Raw genomic sequence first — 15,401 nt, 5'->3', positions numbered from 1 at the left:
GAGTTTGAAGGCAGAAGCTCTGATACTCCTCTTGCATCTTTTTGCTGACCTTGGGTGTTTCTTTGCCTGTGAGCTGACCAGCAGAGCTGAGCCCCTTCCTTGCTGAGAGGTCCTCTGCTTTCCTCTCTGCACCTCTCCCTGTTTTCCAGTCTTCCCGAATGTTTGCCATGCCCTCAGCTGGGTGCAGCCCTCTGGCAGACACGCACGGCTCTCCGCATACCAGGGTTTGTTCATTTGAGTGTGTTCTAAATGCTCAGCCTGTATCCCTTCATTCAGTGGAGACATTTCCTTAGTGTATGAATATTTCTCTGCATTCACCCCAAGGTGTCTTTTTTCCTTTGCTTCCTCTCTTGTATTCCTTCGTCATCAAGCTCCAGTTTAATTTACCCTTTCATGTTATATATTTGCTTTCTTCTCTGCAGCTCCTGACCTCTGGAACAGCTTTCTAGAGTTCGTGCCTCCAGAACCTCTGCTTGTAAATTGTATTTTTAAGTGACTGCTTAATTTAGAAAATGTGGAAGAAAGCCTGTGCAAAGTATGTGGGGATTGGTAAAGAACCTGTGCTATGGCTTCCTTGCTGCAGTCAAAATTTATCTGTGCTTCCTGGAAAGGTTTGCATCCCCTCCCCAGTAATATCAGCATTGTGGTGACATACAGAAAAGCTGCCATTTTATCTGCCCCTAGCAATTGTTACATCTTCTAGAGAATACACCAGGCTTAGTCACTGTCCCTCGCTTAACTTGCCTGTCTTACTCCTTGCTCTGAGATACCCACAGCTGAGCCCTAAGACACATTTCTCTGACTTGCTCCTTAATTCACTGTCAGCTATCGCTTAATATAAACAATTTATTCCTTGCCATGTTTGGTCATTTCCAACCTTCCTGTTTTTCCAGCCCAGTCAGCCTAAACTGGAGTTTCTTTTCAGCTCCTCATCCCATTGTTTTTTGGAATAAGTTCTTATCTTCTGTCCCCATCTCAGCAGGCTTTGTCCCAGGTTACTTTCGTTCTCATTCTGAGGTCAACTTTTGTCCTTTTGTATTTAAATCAGACTGCTGCTCCTCTAATACAGCTTGAATGCCTGCTAGGGAAGCAGGGGATGTAGATAGGTCTCCGGCCTGGATAGGACCTCCAAGGAGGTGGGATGTGCAGAGCTTGGGAGGCCCAAGAGCTGTGACAGGAGTTTGAAGTGGAATTTGGCGCTTCATACTTGTAATGAAAATGTACTGACTGCACTTTTCCATATGATTTTAAATTTAGGGGTTTTGGGTAATAGAATATGCCCAACTCAGATCGTTATTCTGGCAAGTTTTATGTGCTTGCTGAAGCCTAATGGGTGCAGGAATATTTAAGAGAAAAGATTTTCAGAAAGTAGCACAGGTAATGTAATTTTTCTTAGGTCTGTCTCTTGCAAACAGCGCAACTGACTTGCATCCAGTAATAAAGCCAAGAAACACATCTAGCAGGACAAATTTTAGTGTGCATAGGTTGGCAAAGTTATTCTCCCAGATTTTATCACTGGAAAGAATTAGAGAGTGTTTTACTGCTTCTTCCCTCAAACTTAAAAATATAATTCTCATAGAAAATAAGGCTTTGGTTGGATATGATGCGGTGCTCAAAAACTGATGTTGCCTGCCCCAGTTGGGCACTGTGCTCTGCTATCTTGACAAAACCCTGTGCTGGCTCTTACCTGATGCTTAGCCCTTACTTGTCTGCTACAAGGTAACACTCTGAAATTTATTCTTTATTTCTAATTGCTGCCAGTTTCTTTCCCCAAGAACTGAAGTTGATTGCTGTGTGACATGACAGTGAAGCTGCTCAAATGTCAATCTGATGCCCCAAGGAGCGTGGGTGGATGTCACACCACTTCTCCTCAGCAGCTCTCAGTGTAGGCTCATCACCCACAAGGGATAACCTGGCAGAAAAACCACTTCTGTTTTGGAGCAGGACTAAGTTATTGCCGGTAGGGACCTCTTGAACCAGCTTTCTGTGGTAGTTGATGAGGACCTATCAATCAGGTGCTGCCTGCACCAGGGGAGCAGGAATGGAGGGAGGATGCAGAAGAGGTGGTGTCAGCAACCTGATAGACCGAGGCAGCCGTGAAGCCAAATCAGCCCAGTAAAGGGAATGGGCTATAATTTCCTGTTTGCACATTTCCCACCCCTTTTTTCAATTAATTAATACTACATTTGCTCTTTTTCTTTGCTGCTATAAGCATAACCTGCCTCCAACCTCCTCTTAAAGGTTAATCCATGAGACTGAGTATTGTAAAGTGAATTGCATCAGGTCCTGCCTACTTGAAAATACTTGGCTTATCCTAGGAGTTTTAAACTATTTTCCTCTAGAGACAAGTGTTCTTATAAAAGACGTTTTTGTGGGTTTGCCTCTGATGTTGATTGTGGTTGCTATCTGGGTTTCTTTTCTTTTTTTAAAAAGGGATTAAAGCTAAAAGGGCAAACCTACATAGGGCTCAAGGTGCCAGCAGTTTTTAGTGGTCTGCACTGAACAGTGGGTCTATAGTTGTATTTATATCAGGGATTGCTCATAATATTGGAAGAGAAATTTGAGTTTAAGCACTTGATGCCACAATTTTTACGTCTTAAGCAAGGGGTTAGGTAGGTGTCTGGTTCAGCTTCATGGGATACTTTCCTGTTACTTTTGTGTCTTGTTGCTGGAATGTATCAATTTGTGGCTTTACCTGTCTCATTGCTCCATGTATTTTGTGCTCCTTTCACCCTCCCCCTAAAGAATCTTACTTCCAATTTATTGCACTCAGATTTCAAGTCACTGAGAAATTTTTTGTCCCTTTGCTTCCTATCTGTCCCTGTCACTGGGATGCTTTGTGCTCGTGTCCTTTGGCTTGTTACTTCTTAGCAGTGTTACTTCATACTGTGTCAGATGGTTGTGCATGCTATTATTGATCAAGTAATGCAAGAGGGACAAATAATACTAATTCGTACAAACAGTGCAAATAATTAATATAGTGCTGTAGCAAAAATAAGTGACTCAAATCAAGAGTTTTTTTAAAAGGCTCCCTGATTATGCTGATCACAGATCTTTAGATTTCTGAAGAGAAGCCAGATATCGGAAGGCACTATGAATAATTTTGGAGATGGGAGAGAGAAACTGTGAGTCACCCAGGATCTCTAGTGCAAACAAAACAGCACTAGAAAATCTTTAGTCTGTAATTCATGAAAGAAGAAATTGAGAGAATACACCACTTCAGTCCTGCATCTTATCAGTTATGAAGTTTGTAAAACAGGAAGGGGAAGCGAGCACTTGCTGAGTGACGTGTAACATCTGGCCTGAAATTAAATATTCCTCAGGGTTTCCTAAAATTGCCTGTCAGTAATCAGGATCTTTTAAACTCCACTAAAATATTTTGCTCTGTATCTCAAGTTTCCTGTATGCTTTGTATCCTAAAAACCAAGTATCTTGTAGAGCTCTCTGTGTCATGTTTTTTTTTTCACTAGCCCTACGCTGTCTGTAGGTGCAGCGTGATGATGAGCCTGACAAGAGCGTGTTGTTTGCAACAGCCCCAGCGCATGTGGGCAGGCTTGTGCTGCTCTGTGCAGCCAAAGGATGCTGTCTGTGTTCTCTCTGATTATTTGGAGTTCACGGGAGAAACTTATATTAGTCTTTAACCACAAAAGCAGAGGCAAAATACTGTTGTTTGTGTCTTGCAAACAAGTTGAGACAAAAAGTTTTGATGTATAATCCAAACCTAAGTTTCTCTTCTGATGGAGAGAGCTGCAAATATCTGGATTTTGTGTCTTAAGCATTGCCCCTCCTTCTCACACCTGGTTTTGAGATTCTCTTTTATCTTTAATTGTATCCCTTTGGCCTAGTCTTCCCACGCCCTGAATTGTTCCCTTTTCACCCCTCCTTCTTTTGCTCTTACAGTTCTCAGGGTGGAAAAACACTTATATTAAAAAGTGTGAAATGTATTTCTCCCTGTGGAATAGCTGTAATCTTAATTTAATCCAATTACGTTGGCTAAACGTATTAGCTGGATGCTTTTGTTAACAGTTGACCTTTTAGAAATCTGTGTCCTTGGATTACAGAGCTGAACGGAGCAGAGGTGTCTCATCCCCTTAGAAGCTGCCACCAGTGGTCTGCTGGGGGTGTGGTGCCTGCATTGCTTAGAAGGATGCGGTTCAGTTTTGCCCTGTCGCCAGTGAATTCTGTGTCCCTTCACACAAAATGTGGAGAAGAGTGGCTTGAGTGCTCTGCACGTGCTGTTAACACCATGGGCTTGTATGAGTTTCATATGCTTTAACTTGCCTTTTAATAAGTTTGAGGTTTGCAAGCAGAGTCCAATAGAAAGATGTTAGTTAGCTATCCATAAATAAAGGCATATAAATTAATTTATTTAGAGCCTTCTGTTGGTCACAGACCCAAAGTAAAGTGCATAGGATAAATCCACAATACAGAAATACCTGTCTACAACTCTATAGCAGAATGTATTGTTTTGTCTTGGTTCACTGAGGAGCAAAACATTATCCAGCCCTGTGGGGTGAATCTTAAAAAACAAGCAAATAATGTACTCTGAACTACTCTACCTAACTGAATAAACAACATTCTTCAGAAACAGTTGTCTAAACTTGATTAGACATAAAACTTTTTTCTTCTTTTTCCTCTGTCTTTCAGGTAATGTGCTTTCTATTGTTAGGATAACAAGTATCCCCAGACTTAATTTCAGTAACCTGAGTGGCAGGGAAGGGTATAGAATTGTTTCCAAAGATAGTATATTGTGTTTCTGCTGAGGAAGAGAATTCATATTGGTGGTGGTTTTCATTGCAGTTTGTCTGTGTGTTGCATAGTTTAACAGTTTCATTCACTATTTTTGTTATTCAAGATGTACACAGCTTCCCTTTGAGCCGAATGCAGCATTTAGCTGATTTTCAGGCATTGTCTTTCTGATACTACTTTTGCTCCACCTTGCTTTTATGTAGGCAGCACGTGCTAGTGAATGTGAAATAAATGTAGTGGTTGTGCTTTCAATGAGGACAAGTTTTTGAGAAGCAGAGGAGAAGACTTGTCCAGTGCTGCTCTTGATGTCATGTCTTGTATTTCACTTTGTGGAAAGTTCATAGTAGTGGAAATTATTGGTCCTCTCAAAGCCATCCTTGTAAATAGTGAAGGGAAAAACATAACTTGCATTAACACTACTTTTGCACAAACTGAGATGGATATAAGGAGTTTTGCAAAGGAAAGGTAGCTTTGTGGGTTCGTACACGTAGGTGCTTGAGAGGCTGACTGTCTTTGTTTTTCTTAAAGGAAATGTTCTCAACTCAACTGAGGGCCGAAATCATTCATACCTATTTAAGAAGGTCCAGACTAGACTGAAATAAACCATGCAATTGTCACTCAGCTTTTCAAATCTAAAAGAATTGCTGAATTTTCAAATAAAACCTCTTCAGCCTGGCCTTTGAGTGACATATTTAAGTCTGCCTTAGGATTCCAGTAAATATTTGGATTCCACTGTGATGCATGTGGGCTGTGAACCTGTACTGATACCTTGCTGTGAAAAGTTCACTGCTCTTTGCCGCTCCTATCATCTAAATACTGTGTTTGATAAAGTGAAATATACTTCTTAACAATCCATCAATTTAAAAAAAAAAATCTTTTTTTTAACAGGCAAAACGAAGGCTGGAGCTGGGAGAAGGTGGCCACCAGTATCTTGCGGAAGGACTAAAGACTCCAAAGGGGAAAGGAAGAGCTGCAACAAGAAGTCCAGATAGTCCAAAAAGTAGGGGAACTTTTAACATGCTGTCGTCAGTCTGCATTACCTAGCTTAGTGTGTGTTTATTGCTGTCCTCACCTAGATGTATGCAACAAACTCAGCCCCCCAGCTGGGCAATGGACAGCAGGTTTGCAGCATGCAGGGGTTGCTGCTGAGAGACTGCTGAGGCTCTGGGCTGCCAGGTGTGTCCCTCTGCCTGCTGGGCAGCCTGCATCCTCTGTGCCCAGGGCTGCCCCTTCAGCCAAGGACATGATGCTGGGATGCTTGAGAGGTGGATGTTGAGGAATGAAGGTGGTGTGATGGGATCAAATGCACAGTTATTAGGCCAGGCTCATCAAGCCAGCTGCTTCCTTCGCTGCTGGAGTTACAGCAGCTGGCTGCCAGGGCTTCTTTCCCTGGGCAGGGATTTGCAGAGTGCTGTGCCTCAGCAGCGCTGCACGATAAATGCTCCTTGCGGGATCCGAGCTGCCTTCTCTCCCTGCAGTGTGACTCTGGGTAATTACTGCCACTGCCTAGTTGCTCTAAGTACTAATTTTTGCACATCTGCATTGCCTGGGGCGGTGGGCTTCTTGCTACAGGAGCTGGGGGCTGTAGCCTTACTATCTTTGTTTGGGGGATTTCAGCAGGAGAATTAGGCTGGCAGAGGGAGCCAGATGGGGCAAGAAGAGGACTGGGGCAGCAGTGGTAGTGATGTCAGAGCAAGAGATGCCAAGGGGTCCCTCCTTATCAGTCTGCTGGTTTCTATTGAGGCAGATAGGAAAAAAGAAATTAATTGAAGATACAAACTTAAAGCATAGGAGTTGAACAACCACAGTTGATTTAATTAAACTAAACTTCATTAAGCTAAATGAAGCCTATTTTAAGTTGAAGTGGATTCTTGTAGCAATTCAGTACTGTTTGATGCACAGGATGCTGCTGCAGCATTGATAAGCCCATACAAAGAACTTGGTGCATGATGAGGAGCATGTGCCATTGTAGGTGGGAGTCCAGTCACTTCTTGCCCTTATCACTCTGATTCCCTTACTCTTTTCTAAACCCCAAACAAACCAACCATCCTGCTCTAAATCCACAAGGTCATGTAAGTGATATGAATGGGATTTAGATGAAATGTTGGGAAGAAATTCTTTCCTCATGGGGTGGTGAGGCATTGGAACAGGTTGCCCAGAGAAACTGGATGCCTCATCCCTGGAAGTGTTTCAAGGCCAGGTTGCATGGGGCTCTGAGCAATCTGGTTTAGTGGGAGGTGTCCCTACCCGTGGCAGGGAGAGTGGAACTAGATGATCTCTAAGTTCCCTTCCAACCCAAGCCTTTCTATGAATATTCTTCCATTTCCCAGAGCAGACAAGCCCTGAATCTACCCAAAGAAACACAGCTAGCTGGTTCTCTTTGCAAAGATGCAACGTCTTGGTTTTCATTGAAAAGCCATCGTTTTCTTCAAAATATTTCAGGGTAGACTAAAGGTTCCCTCTCAGGTAGGATTTTCAGTTTTGTCTGACTTCTGCAGTTTAATGTGTGACCTGACCCTTGAAAACATGGAAAAGACCACCAGATCAGCCTAAGTTCCATCCTGCGTAATACTGGAAGCATATGAAGGGTTTGAGATGTTCCAGCCCAGCAGACTTGTAATAATGGCTGGCTCATTTCCCTTGACAGAAAGGCCTTGAACACTTAGAATTAGAAATCATTCTGATCCAAGTATTTAAACTCTTAAAAGCCCATCTGTTAAGTGTATAGATGCTGCATTTGTGCATGGAAACCATGAATTGGTCCAAGCTATTTGCTGACTTCTAATTTAGAAGATATGGATACTCTCTCCCAGTGTAAGCTTTGTTTGGTTATGGAGCGGTGATAATTATAAATTGTATTTTACATTAATCTCCTCTAATTCACTTGAGTTTTCTCAGGCTGTGGAGTCTGACACTGATGGAATCTGTCATTGTGTTCACCCACTGAAGTACACCTAAGTCCTGCTTAATTGCATATGAAACACTTATCTCACATGAGGGGAAAATCAAACCCTGATGAAAGCTGGCTATCAGCCTGATGAAGGAGACTCACAGGGGATTTTTTGGGGTTTGCTGCCAGGATAAATAGATACTAAAAATACTATCATGAATTCACATGGTAAAAGCCTCAGCAGAATATTGCTATATGTATCTGTCAGACTACTGGAAATATTTGCATTTTAAAAAAGGTATATATTTGCTCATGTACCTGTGACTTTTGGAAAAGTACATCTTGGAATACAAATACGTAGTGGTAAGTTGTGTCTTAATGCAGAGGTATGAGAGATTTCTTTAGTAAAAATGAAAGAAGTAATTGTATAATTTCATTTATGGTTGCTTCTTTCAGAACCAAAATGAGAAGAAACTGATTTAACTTTCTTTTTCCTTTTGCTTCCAAGCTCCAAAATCTCCTTCAGAAAAGACTCGGTATGATACATCCCTTGGCCTTCTTACAAAGAAGTTCATTCAGTTGCTGAGCCAATCTCCTGATGGGGTCCTAGATTTGAACAGAGCAGCAGAGGTCCTCAAGGTGCAAAAAAGGAGGATTTACGATATCACCAATGTACTGGAAGGCATCCATCTCATTAAGAAAAAATCCAAAAACAACATTCAGTGGATGTAAGTATTCATTATCCTTTTCCATCCCTGCTGGCTGATTTCTCTATCACAGGGCAGCAGTGTTTTTCTTCTCCCACCTTCCATTCTAACACTTTGCTCCAAGCAATCATCCAAAATGCCTTCCAACAAGATAAAGTTTTATTTTTCTGTTAGGAAAAGTTTATAAAAAGCATCTGTCAGGGACATTAGAGACAAGCAGCTTGTTTGAAAACTGGATTAATTAATTTACTTCTGCATGTAGAGTAAGTTTTAGGTATGTGTCTCTACCTACTGCTTTCCTTGGGTTTTTTTAAGTGGTTATAAACAAGATTTTGGAAGTAAGTAGAAATACTTAACTCTTCCATCTTGGTGGCAGTTCCAAAATGTGTTGTTGTGCTAAAAAGATGCTTCTTCTGGAAAGCAGAGTTTATGTTGACTCGCTGTGGGTGGGTTTAGGGAGAAAGGACTAAGAACTTGATCTGCAGTGTGAAATCCTGCCTCTCCCCTTTACCATGGCATAGGGTCAAACTTTACAGAAGCTGAAGGGATGTCTTCCTTCTCTGTGTCTGTAGGGGCTGCAGTCTGTCAGAGGATGGTGGGATGCTGGCGCAGCGCCAAGGCCTCACGAAGGAGGTGACCGAACTGACTCAGGAAGAGAAGAAACTGGATGAGCTAATCCAAAGCTGCACCCTGGACCTCAAGCTGCTAACAGAGGACTCAGAGAATCAGAGATATCCTTTTTCCCAAAACCTCAAAGGTGCTCAGCCTCCTTGCTGTGCCCTGTAATACTAGGAGAATTCTCTCTAAGTGATGTGATAGAAAGCAAGCATCAGAAGCTTCAAGAAGTTGAAAAGCTTTTAATGTAGTTTGATATAAAAGTTACTTAAGCAGCTTAAGCCTGTAGTGCTTCTGGAATGTGAAAAGACAAAAAAGAAAAGGTGATACATGAAGGAGACTGTTAACATTTGTGCTCACATACAGTAGAACCAAGAACCTTACTGATTAATGAGTGACAATATCCAATAGCGCTGCGTTTTTTTCAAGCATTTTGAGCCTAGGGCAAACCCCAGTTTTATGGGTTCAGAAATTACAAAGGCATGAAGAGAAAGTCTGACAAGGTAACAGAGTTGTGTAGTCATTATTTTAAAATTTATTTATTTATTTTACTTTAAACTGATATGTTTATAAATAGGGACACAGAGAAGAAAACAAAGTTGGGATTCGGTTTAGTCTGAAACTTGCAACTACATTTCAGATTCCTCTGGTTAGAGAATCTATAATAGAATATCATAGATACAGGTTTTATGAACTCTCAAAATACCTTAGTCTGAATTACTTAATGTAATAGCAATACTAAATTGCATAAGGTTCATATGACTTATTTTGGCTGTTAATGCCCTTTGTAATTGACCAGTAGTCACTTTCCTTACATTTTCTACCTATTAACAACACAAGAAAGCATTTTATTAAATGCTGATGTGAAAACTTATTACTGTATATAATAAGTAGTGTTTAAATAATATCTAATAAAGTGGACTTACTCTGTTCTGAAGGATAGGAGATAAGTGGGAGTACCAGTAAAAAGTACTTGAACTATGTGAATGTTGTCTTTTGACTGGATTTCATAGACATCTTGATGTAACCAAAGATCACCAAGTGGCATGGGCAGCAGGATCAGCACTGCCTTCAGCTTAGAGCACAATCCATGAAGCGACGTAAGCAAGACAAAACTGAACATGACAATTCTCGATTTTTGCAGTACTGAATCCTGCGAGGATGAATCTGCGTTTGCAAACATGACTTAACGAGTGGTAAAAGCCTTGATAAAAGCCATTTGGGTGAAAGATGACCTGTCACTTTGCCTCTTCAACTGTTTGCTCCAAGATAGATGCAAGATATATTGAAGCTTGGGTAGTCTGTCTTGCTGTACTGCTCAGTAACAGCACACATTCACACCACCAAAACATATAGTAAGTCAGGCTTTTTATTTCTCTGGCATAAACATTATGCCAGGTACCTCACAGTATACAAAACTAAAGGTCTGGAACCACATGCATGTGATCATGGCCATTTCACGGTTCTTTTCACAGCCAAAAGTACTTTGACACCTCAGTTGTGTGGATCAGTATGTGAGGCTTCACCATGTAGTAACCCCCAAAACACTGTCATTTTGACAAATGCATGTTGAACAGCAAAATATTCATATTTATTCTGTGCTTATGCAGAATTTGACATTCTGCTTAAACAGGCTTTTAAAATAACTTTATATAATATAAATTAATATATAAATATACAAGTGTTGCATAAATGTTTATATATTTATCTATATTTTATATATGTTGTAGGTATTACATATTTATGTTTGCAAAGCCCTTCAAATTTAAACTGAATTACGGTTTTTGTCAGCCTGGAGAAGAGAAGACTCCAGGGAGACCCTGTAGCACCTTCCAGTACCTCAAAGGGGCCTGTGGGGGAGCTGGAGATGGAGTTTTTCAAGGGCATTTAGTGACAGGACAAGGGGGAATGGCTTTAAACTGAAAGAAGGTGGGTTTAGATGAAATATTAGACAGAAATTCTTTACGGTGAGGGTGGTGAGGCACTGGAACAGGTTGTCCAGAGAAGCTGTGGATGCCCTATTCCTGGAATTGCTCCAGGCCAGGTTGGAGGGGGGCCTGGGCAACATGGTCTAGTGAAAGGTGTCCTTGCCCATGGCAGAGGTGTTGGAACTAAACGATCTTTAAGGTCCTTTCCAGCTCAAACCATTCTATGATTCAGTGATACTGTGTATGCACTTCTATAGCATGCATCTATAAATTCCTATACACTTTTTCAGTGACTTTCAGCTCTCTGCATTTTGATAGCAAGTGCATAAAAAGTTTTGCTTCATGGAGTCTGTGAGTAATTTCAGGTTGTTGAGCCTTAGCTTATGTAGTTTCCTGCATATAGAGGAGGAGAGAAGCACTCAGCACAGAGAACCCCTTTTTTCACTGAGCAGTGGCCCTAGCTGTTACATCAAAGAGAAGTTCTCACAGGGCTTCATGGCAATCACAGTGTAGAGAACAGAAAGCCTTGGGCTAAGAGCTATGTAGGTGTGAGAAAATGGAAAAATAATGGAAAGATTTCTGCCTCTTTTAATAGTCTGAATGTTTTATAACCTGGGATGGAAAATTCCTTAACAATGATTACATTAGCTTATGTGACGTATCAAGATATTCGAAAAATTAGTGGCCTTAAAGACCAAACTGTTATAGTTGTGAAAGCTCCTCCAGAAACAAGACTTGAAGTGCCTGACCCAGTGGAGGTAAGGAGAACCTGGCATTTTCTGCTAGGTTATCTATCATTTTTTTACAGATGCAGCATCTCCTGGGTCTTACTGAGCCCAGGCACACAGTCCTATATTCTTAAAAATTTTAGGGATGTTTCTTTTAAAGAGGGGAAACTTTAAAAATCAGGTTACACAGAACAATCATTATTTGTTCTTTTCACTCACTTTCAGATTTCTTCAGAGTAATACACACTATTTACAGATATTTTCTTTTGCCATACTTTATATAAAGAACAGCTCTTTATTGAAAATTGAAATTTCCTTGGTTTGTAACAACGTAAAACCTTTCTCAAATTCAGCTTTGTTATTTTGGTTAAAAAGTTAATGGGTAACTCAATGCCTTAAGCATTTTAACGGCTCCTATAACTGATATCCTAATTTATTTAAACGTGTTTTCATGTAGGAATTTCTTCTCTGAAATATTACAGTTATTGTAGAAATTTGTGTTTTACTCCTAGAACACATTCTCACCCTTTCTTCTTTCATCATCATCTTTGCTTCATTGGAACTTACTTTAATTCTCACTTAGGAAGACAGAACCAACTATGTTGGGCAAATGGGAATAATTGACAGGAACCGCTGGTTTAGAGATTCAAAAAATGTACCTAATTTCTTCACTCGAGGAGCAGCTAGAATGGGGCTAACCCCACAAACACTGCTATGTTTTGTTCATACCTGTGCCTTAATCCTTCATCCCTGCACTGGCCAGTGAGCTCAGTGATACCTGCTGCCCTGTAGGCAGGAATAGGCACTGGATTCCTTGTCGCTTTTTTTCCCTAATATTATCCTGCACTTCCTTAGGCCCATTATGGTTTCCATCCTTCTTTTTTCCTTTTCCCTGCCTTTGTCCTTACTTTCCCCCTTGAACCTTGTTGCAGGTTTTGCCAGGAAGAATAAATCATTTTGCTGCAATGAGGAAAGGATGTCTTTTATCAGTATTCATAAATACATACTGTTATTGTTGTTTGCTTTCCTGTCTCTTTCCCCTGGGCATTATGCTTTGATTTTTAAGTCAGTGAAATCAGGCAGGCAGAGAGAGATGTACACAATCATTAAAATTAGTGCTTAGACCTCGCTTATCTTCTATACCCAACTTCTTTAATTTTCACCTTCAGGCAGTAAAGTCCTATTTCTTTCTGCCACATGCAGTTACATTTCAGTGTTCTTTTTTTGCATACCTCAGTTGCTCAATAGTACCTTCCTTCTTCAACTCCTGCTCTTCCCATCTCCTTTTTTTCCTAATTATCTATAGCATTGCCCTAAGTACTCTTAACTGTTTTTTCTGCCCTGGGAAACTCTCATTCAGTTGCTGTTCTCTGTATTTGTAAACGCTATCTATTATGTTACATAACTGTCAGAACCCAAATAACATGAGGAACATTTTGTCAAAGGGCACAAAAGGAAGTATTTTAAACAAGTCTGCAAAGAGGTACCCAATGCCTGTATTCATGCTTTTTAGAAAGCTATTAATGCAATACAGCAGGAACAGGTTTATTTGTAACCAGAGTAATTTATGATTTTCCATCGTAACGCAAAGAGGAGCTTTGCAGGTTTTCTGTGCCTGGGTCATGTTGGTTTATTGCATCAGTGAAAGTTAAGAAAAATGTAACTTCTTGCAACAAATTAGCAGTTCCTATTCAGAATCTCCCATCAAAATCATTGCTGTGAGGGGGCAAAAGGACTTATATAAATAAGTTTGGGTGAAGAAAATGGCATCTGGCTTGGGGTTTTTTTGTTATTTGGAAACATTGCCTGATAAATAGGTGAACTTACATGTAGGTATTTGAGTTCAGTTGAATAAATGCTGAAGGCTTTTGGGAGAGTGTGAAAGATGTATTGGCATATTTTTAAAGCAGAAACGTTTACACAAATGCATCCAATATTATTGTTATGAATAATAATAAAACCTGTGACTTGCTTCCCACAGCTCCATTCCATCAGAATGCTCCAGGCTATTGTGGCTGTAAGAAAATGTTAGGAGTTTAATCATTTATACCTCCTTCCTTATGATATGACACACAAAATGGTGTGATTTTGAGAGTTGTGCACTACAGTGGGAAAAGTTTTTATGTTCTAGTCTGCAAGATACCTCAGCCAAACCTTTCACATCTCGGGAAAAAAAGGCTTGGTGTTCTTCTCGGGTTCTTCTGATTAGTAAAACTGTACTCAAACACTCACACTCCAGTAAGGGTTTATTCAGTGTCATCAATATTCTGTTGTGTTTGTTGGTGTAATGACATTCTGATGTTTGTTCTGTTAGCAGAGTGCATTGATACATTTATCCAGTACTCAAGGACCTATTGAAGTTTATCTGTGCCCAGAGGAAAACGATGCCCTCAGTCCAATGAAAACCTATAGTCAGGACCACAATGGAAATATCTCCAAAACCATTTCCAAAGGTAAAATTATTTCTTTGCTACTAATGGCCATTCTTCAAGGTTTTTCATTTTGAACTTCGGATTTCCAGCTCTTATTCTATTTTTCTAAGAAATTAAAAGCTAAGGCATCAATTTTTCACGATGCATTTCTGGTTTATGTAGTGGGAAATACGTTTTCCTTTACATCATTTGTTTAAAATAAGTTTCCTGTTTGCATATCATATGAAAACAAAGTGTATGAAATATTGAAGAAAGAAACAATTTTGTTCAAGTTTTCAAATAGGACAGTAGCAGTAAAGATCCATCTCAACACAAGAGGCAGAAATCTCTGTGTATCAGTATATGTGGAGCTACATTGCTTCACTGATGACATTTGTTATCTAGTTCTCAGTTTTGACTATGAACTCCACTGAAAAATGGGCATCTCACTATGCTTGATTTATTTCCCCCGTAGTTGTTTAAATCTTGTAAGATAACTTTTTAATAGAAAAGTCAGAGAGATAGCAACACGTTCATTCTTGAGAAGCCCTTTGTAACATACCGAAAAAAGTTAGAAATTATATGCAGGCCATTTTTTTATTGTTGAAATGATGCTTTATGAAAGGCTCTTTATGCAGTGGTTCCTTTGTTTGATCTGTGTCTGATGTTTCTACTGAGACTAAATGTGACATCTTTTTTTTTTTTTTTCTTCTCTCTCCTCTCACAGAAGTGGCTTCTGCTAACTCAGGACAAGGTGACTGCTCAGTAAATATGGCAACAATCTCTCCATTGGCTTCTCCAGCCAACCTTCTACAGCAGACTGAGGACCAAATTCCCTCAAATTTTGAAGGACCATTTGTGAATTTGCTGCCTCCTCTGCTTCAGGAAGATTATTTGCTGAGCCTTGGGGATGAGGAAGGCATCAGTGACCTCTTTGATGCTTATGATTTAGAGAAGCTTCCTTCACTGATGGATGAATTTATATACAGCTGATTGTCTTAAGTGCTGTCCGTACCTAAACTATGTTTTTAATGGAATCAAAAAACCTGCTGTCATTCAGAGTTGTCCTCTACTTACCATAAAATAGCATTATTAAATAAACTAGGCTCCTGAACAATGCTGATACTTTAATTGAGTACTCCCTATAATACTATAAGAAACAATGGAAGGCATTTACAGCAGAGCCTTCTCCTTGACCCTGAGCTCCAGTGCCTTGCGAGTCAGCAGGTGCAAGCAGGTGACCGTAAATGTTTTGTCTTCACACTCCCCCAGTCTCTGCTTACCGTGACAAGTGGGCTTACGGAGAAGGGCTTCATGAACTGGTTTAGTCCTAAATAACAATTTTATAATAGTATTTCAGGTCGTGCCTTCTG

General features: G+C 40.2%; 1 protein-coding gene across 1 annotated transcript in view; it reads left to right on the top strand.

The window, feature by feature from the left end:
• E2F3 (E2F transcription factor 3) overlaps window positions 1-15,021 on the top strand; it is a gene marked incomplete at both ends in the record, with an annotated part of 39,873 nt that extends 24,852 nt beyond the window's left edge. Inside the window, 6 exons of the mRNA XM_082277122.1 lie at window positions 5,638-5,749; window positions 8,148-8,367; window positions 8,919-9,103; window positions 11,538-11,647; window positions 13,932-14,070; window positions 14,756-15,021. Coding sequence (XP_082133248.1) covers window positions 5,638-5,749; window positions 8,148-8,367; window positions 8,919-9,103; window positions 11,538-11,647; window positions 13,932-14,070; window positions 14,756-15,021 — 1,032 coding nt within the window. The remainder of the gene's footprint in view (window positions 1-5,637; window positions 5,750-8,147; window positions 8,368-8,918; window positions 9,104-11,537; window positions 11,648-13,931; window positions 14,071-14,755) is intronic.
• Window positions 15,022-15,401: the final 380 nt, after the last annotated feature.

Source organism: Coloeus monedula, assembly GCF_965178545.1.
Source record: "Coloeus monedula genome assembly, chromosome: 1".
NCBI classification, from domain to species: domain Eukaryota; kingdom Metazoa; phylum Chordata; class Aves; order Passeriformes; family Corvidae; genus Coloeus; species Coloeus monedula.
The sequence above is the reverse complement of the archived record's forward strand: the minus strand, read 5'-3'. Positions and strand labels throughout refer to the sequence as shown.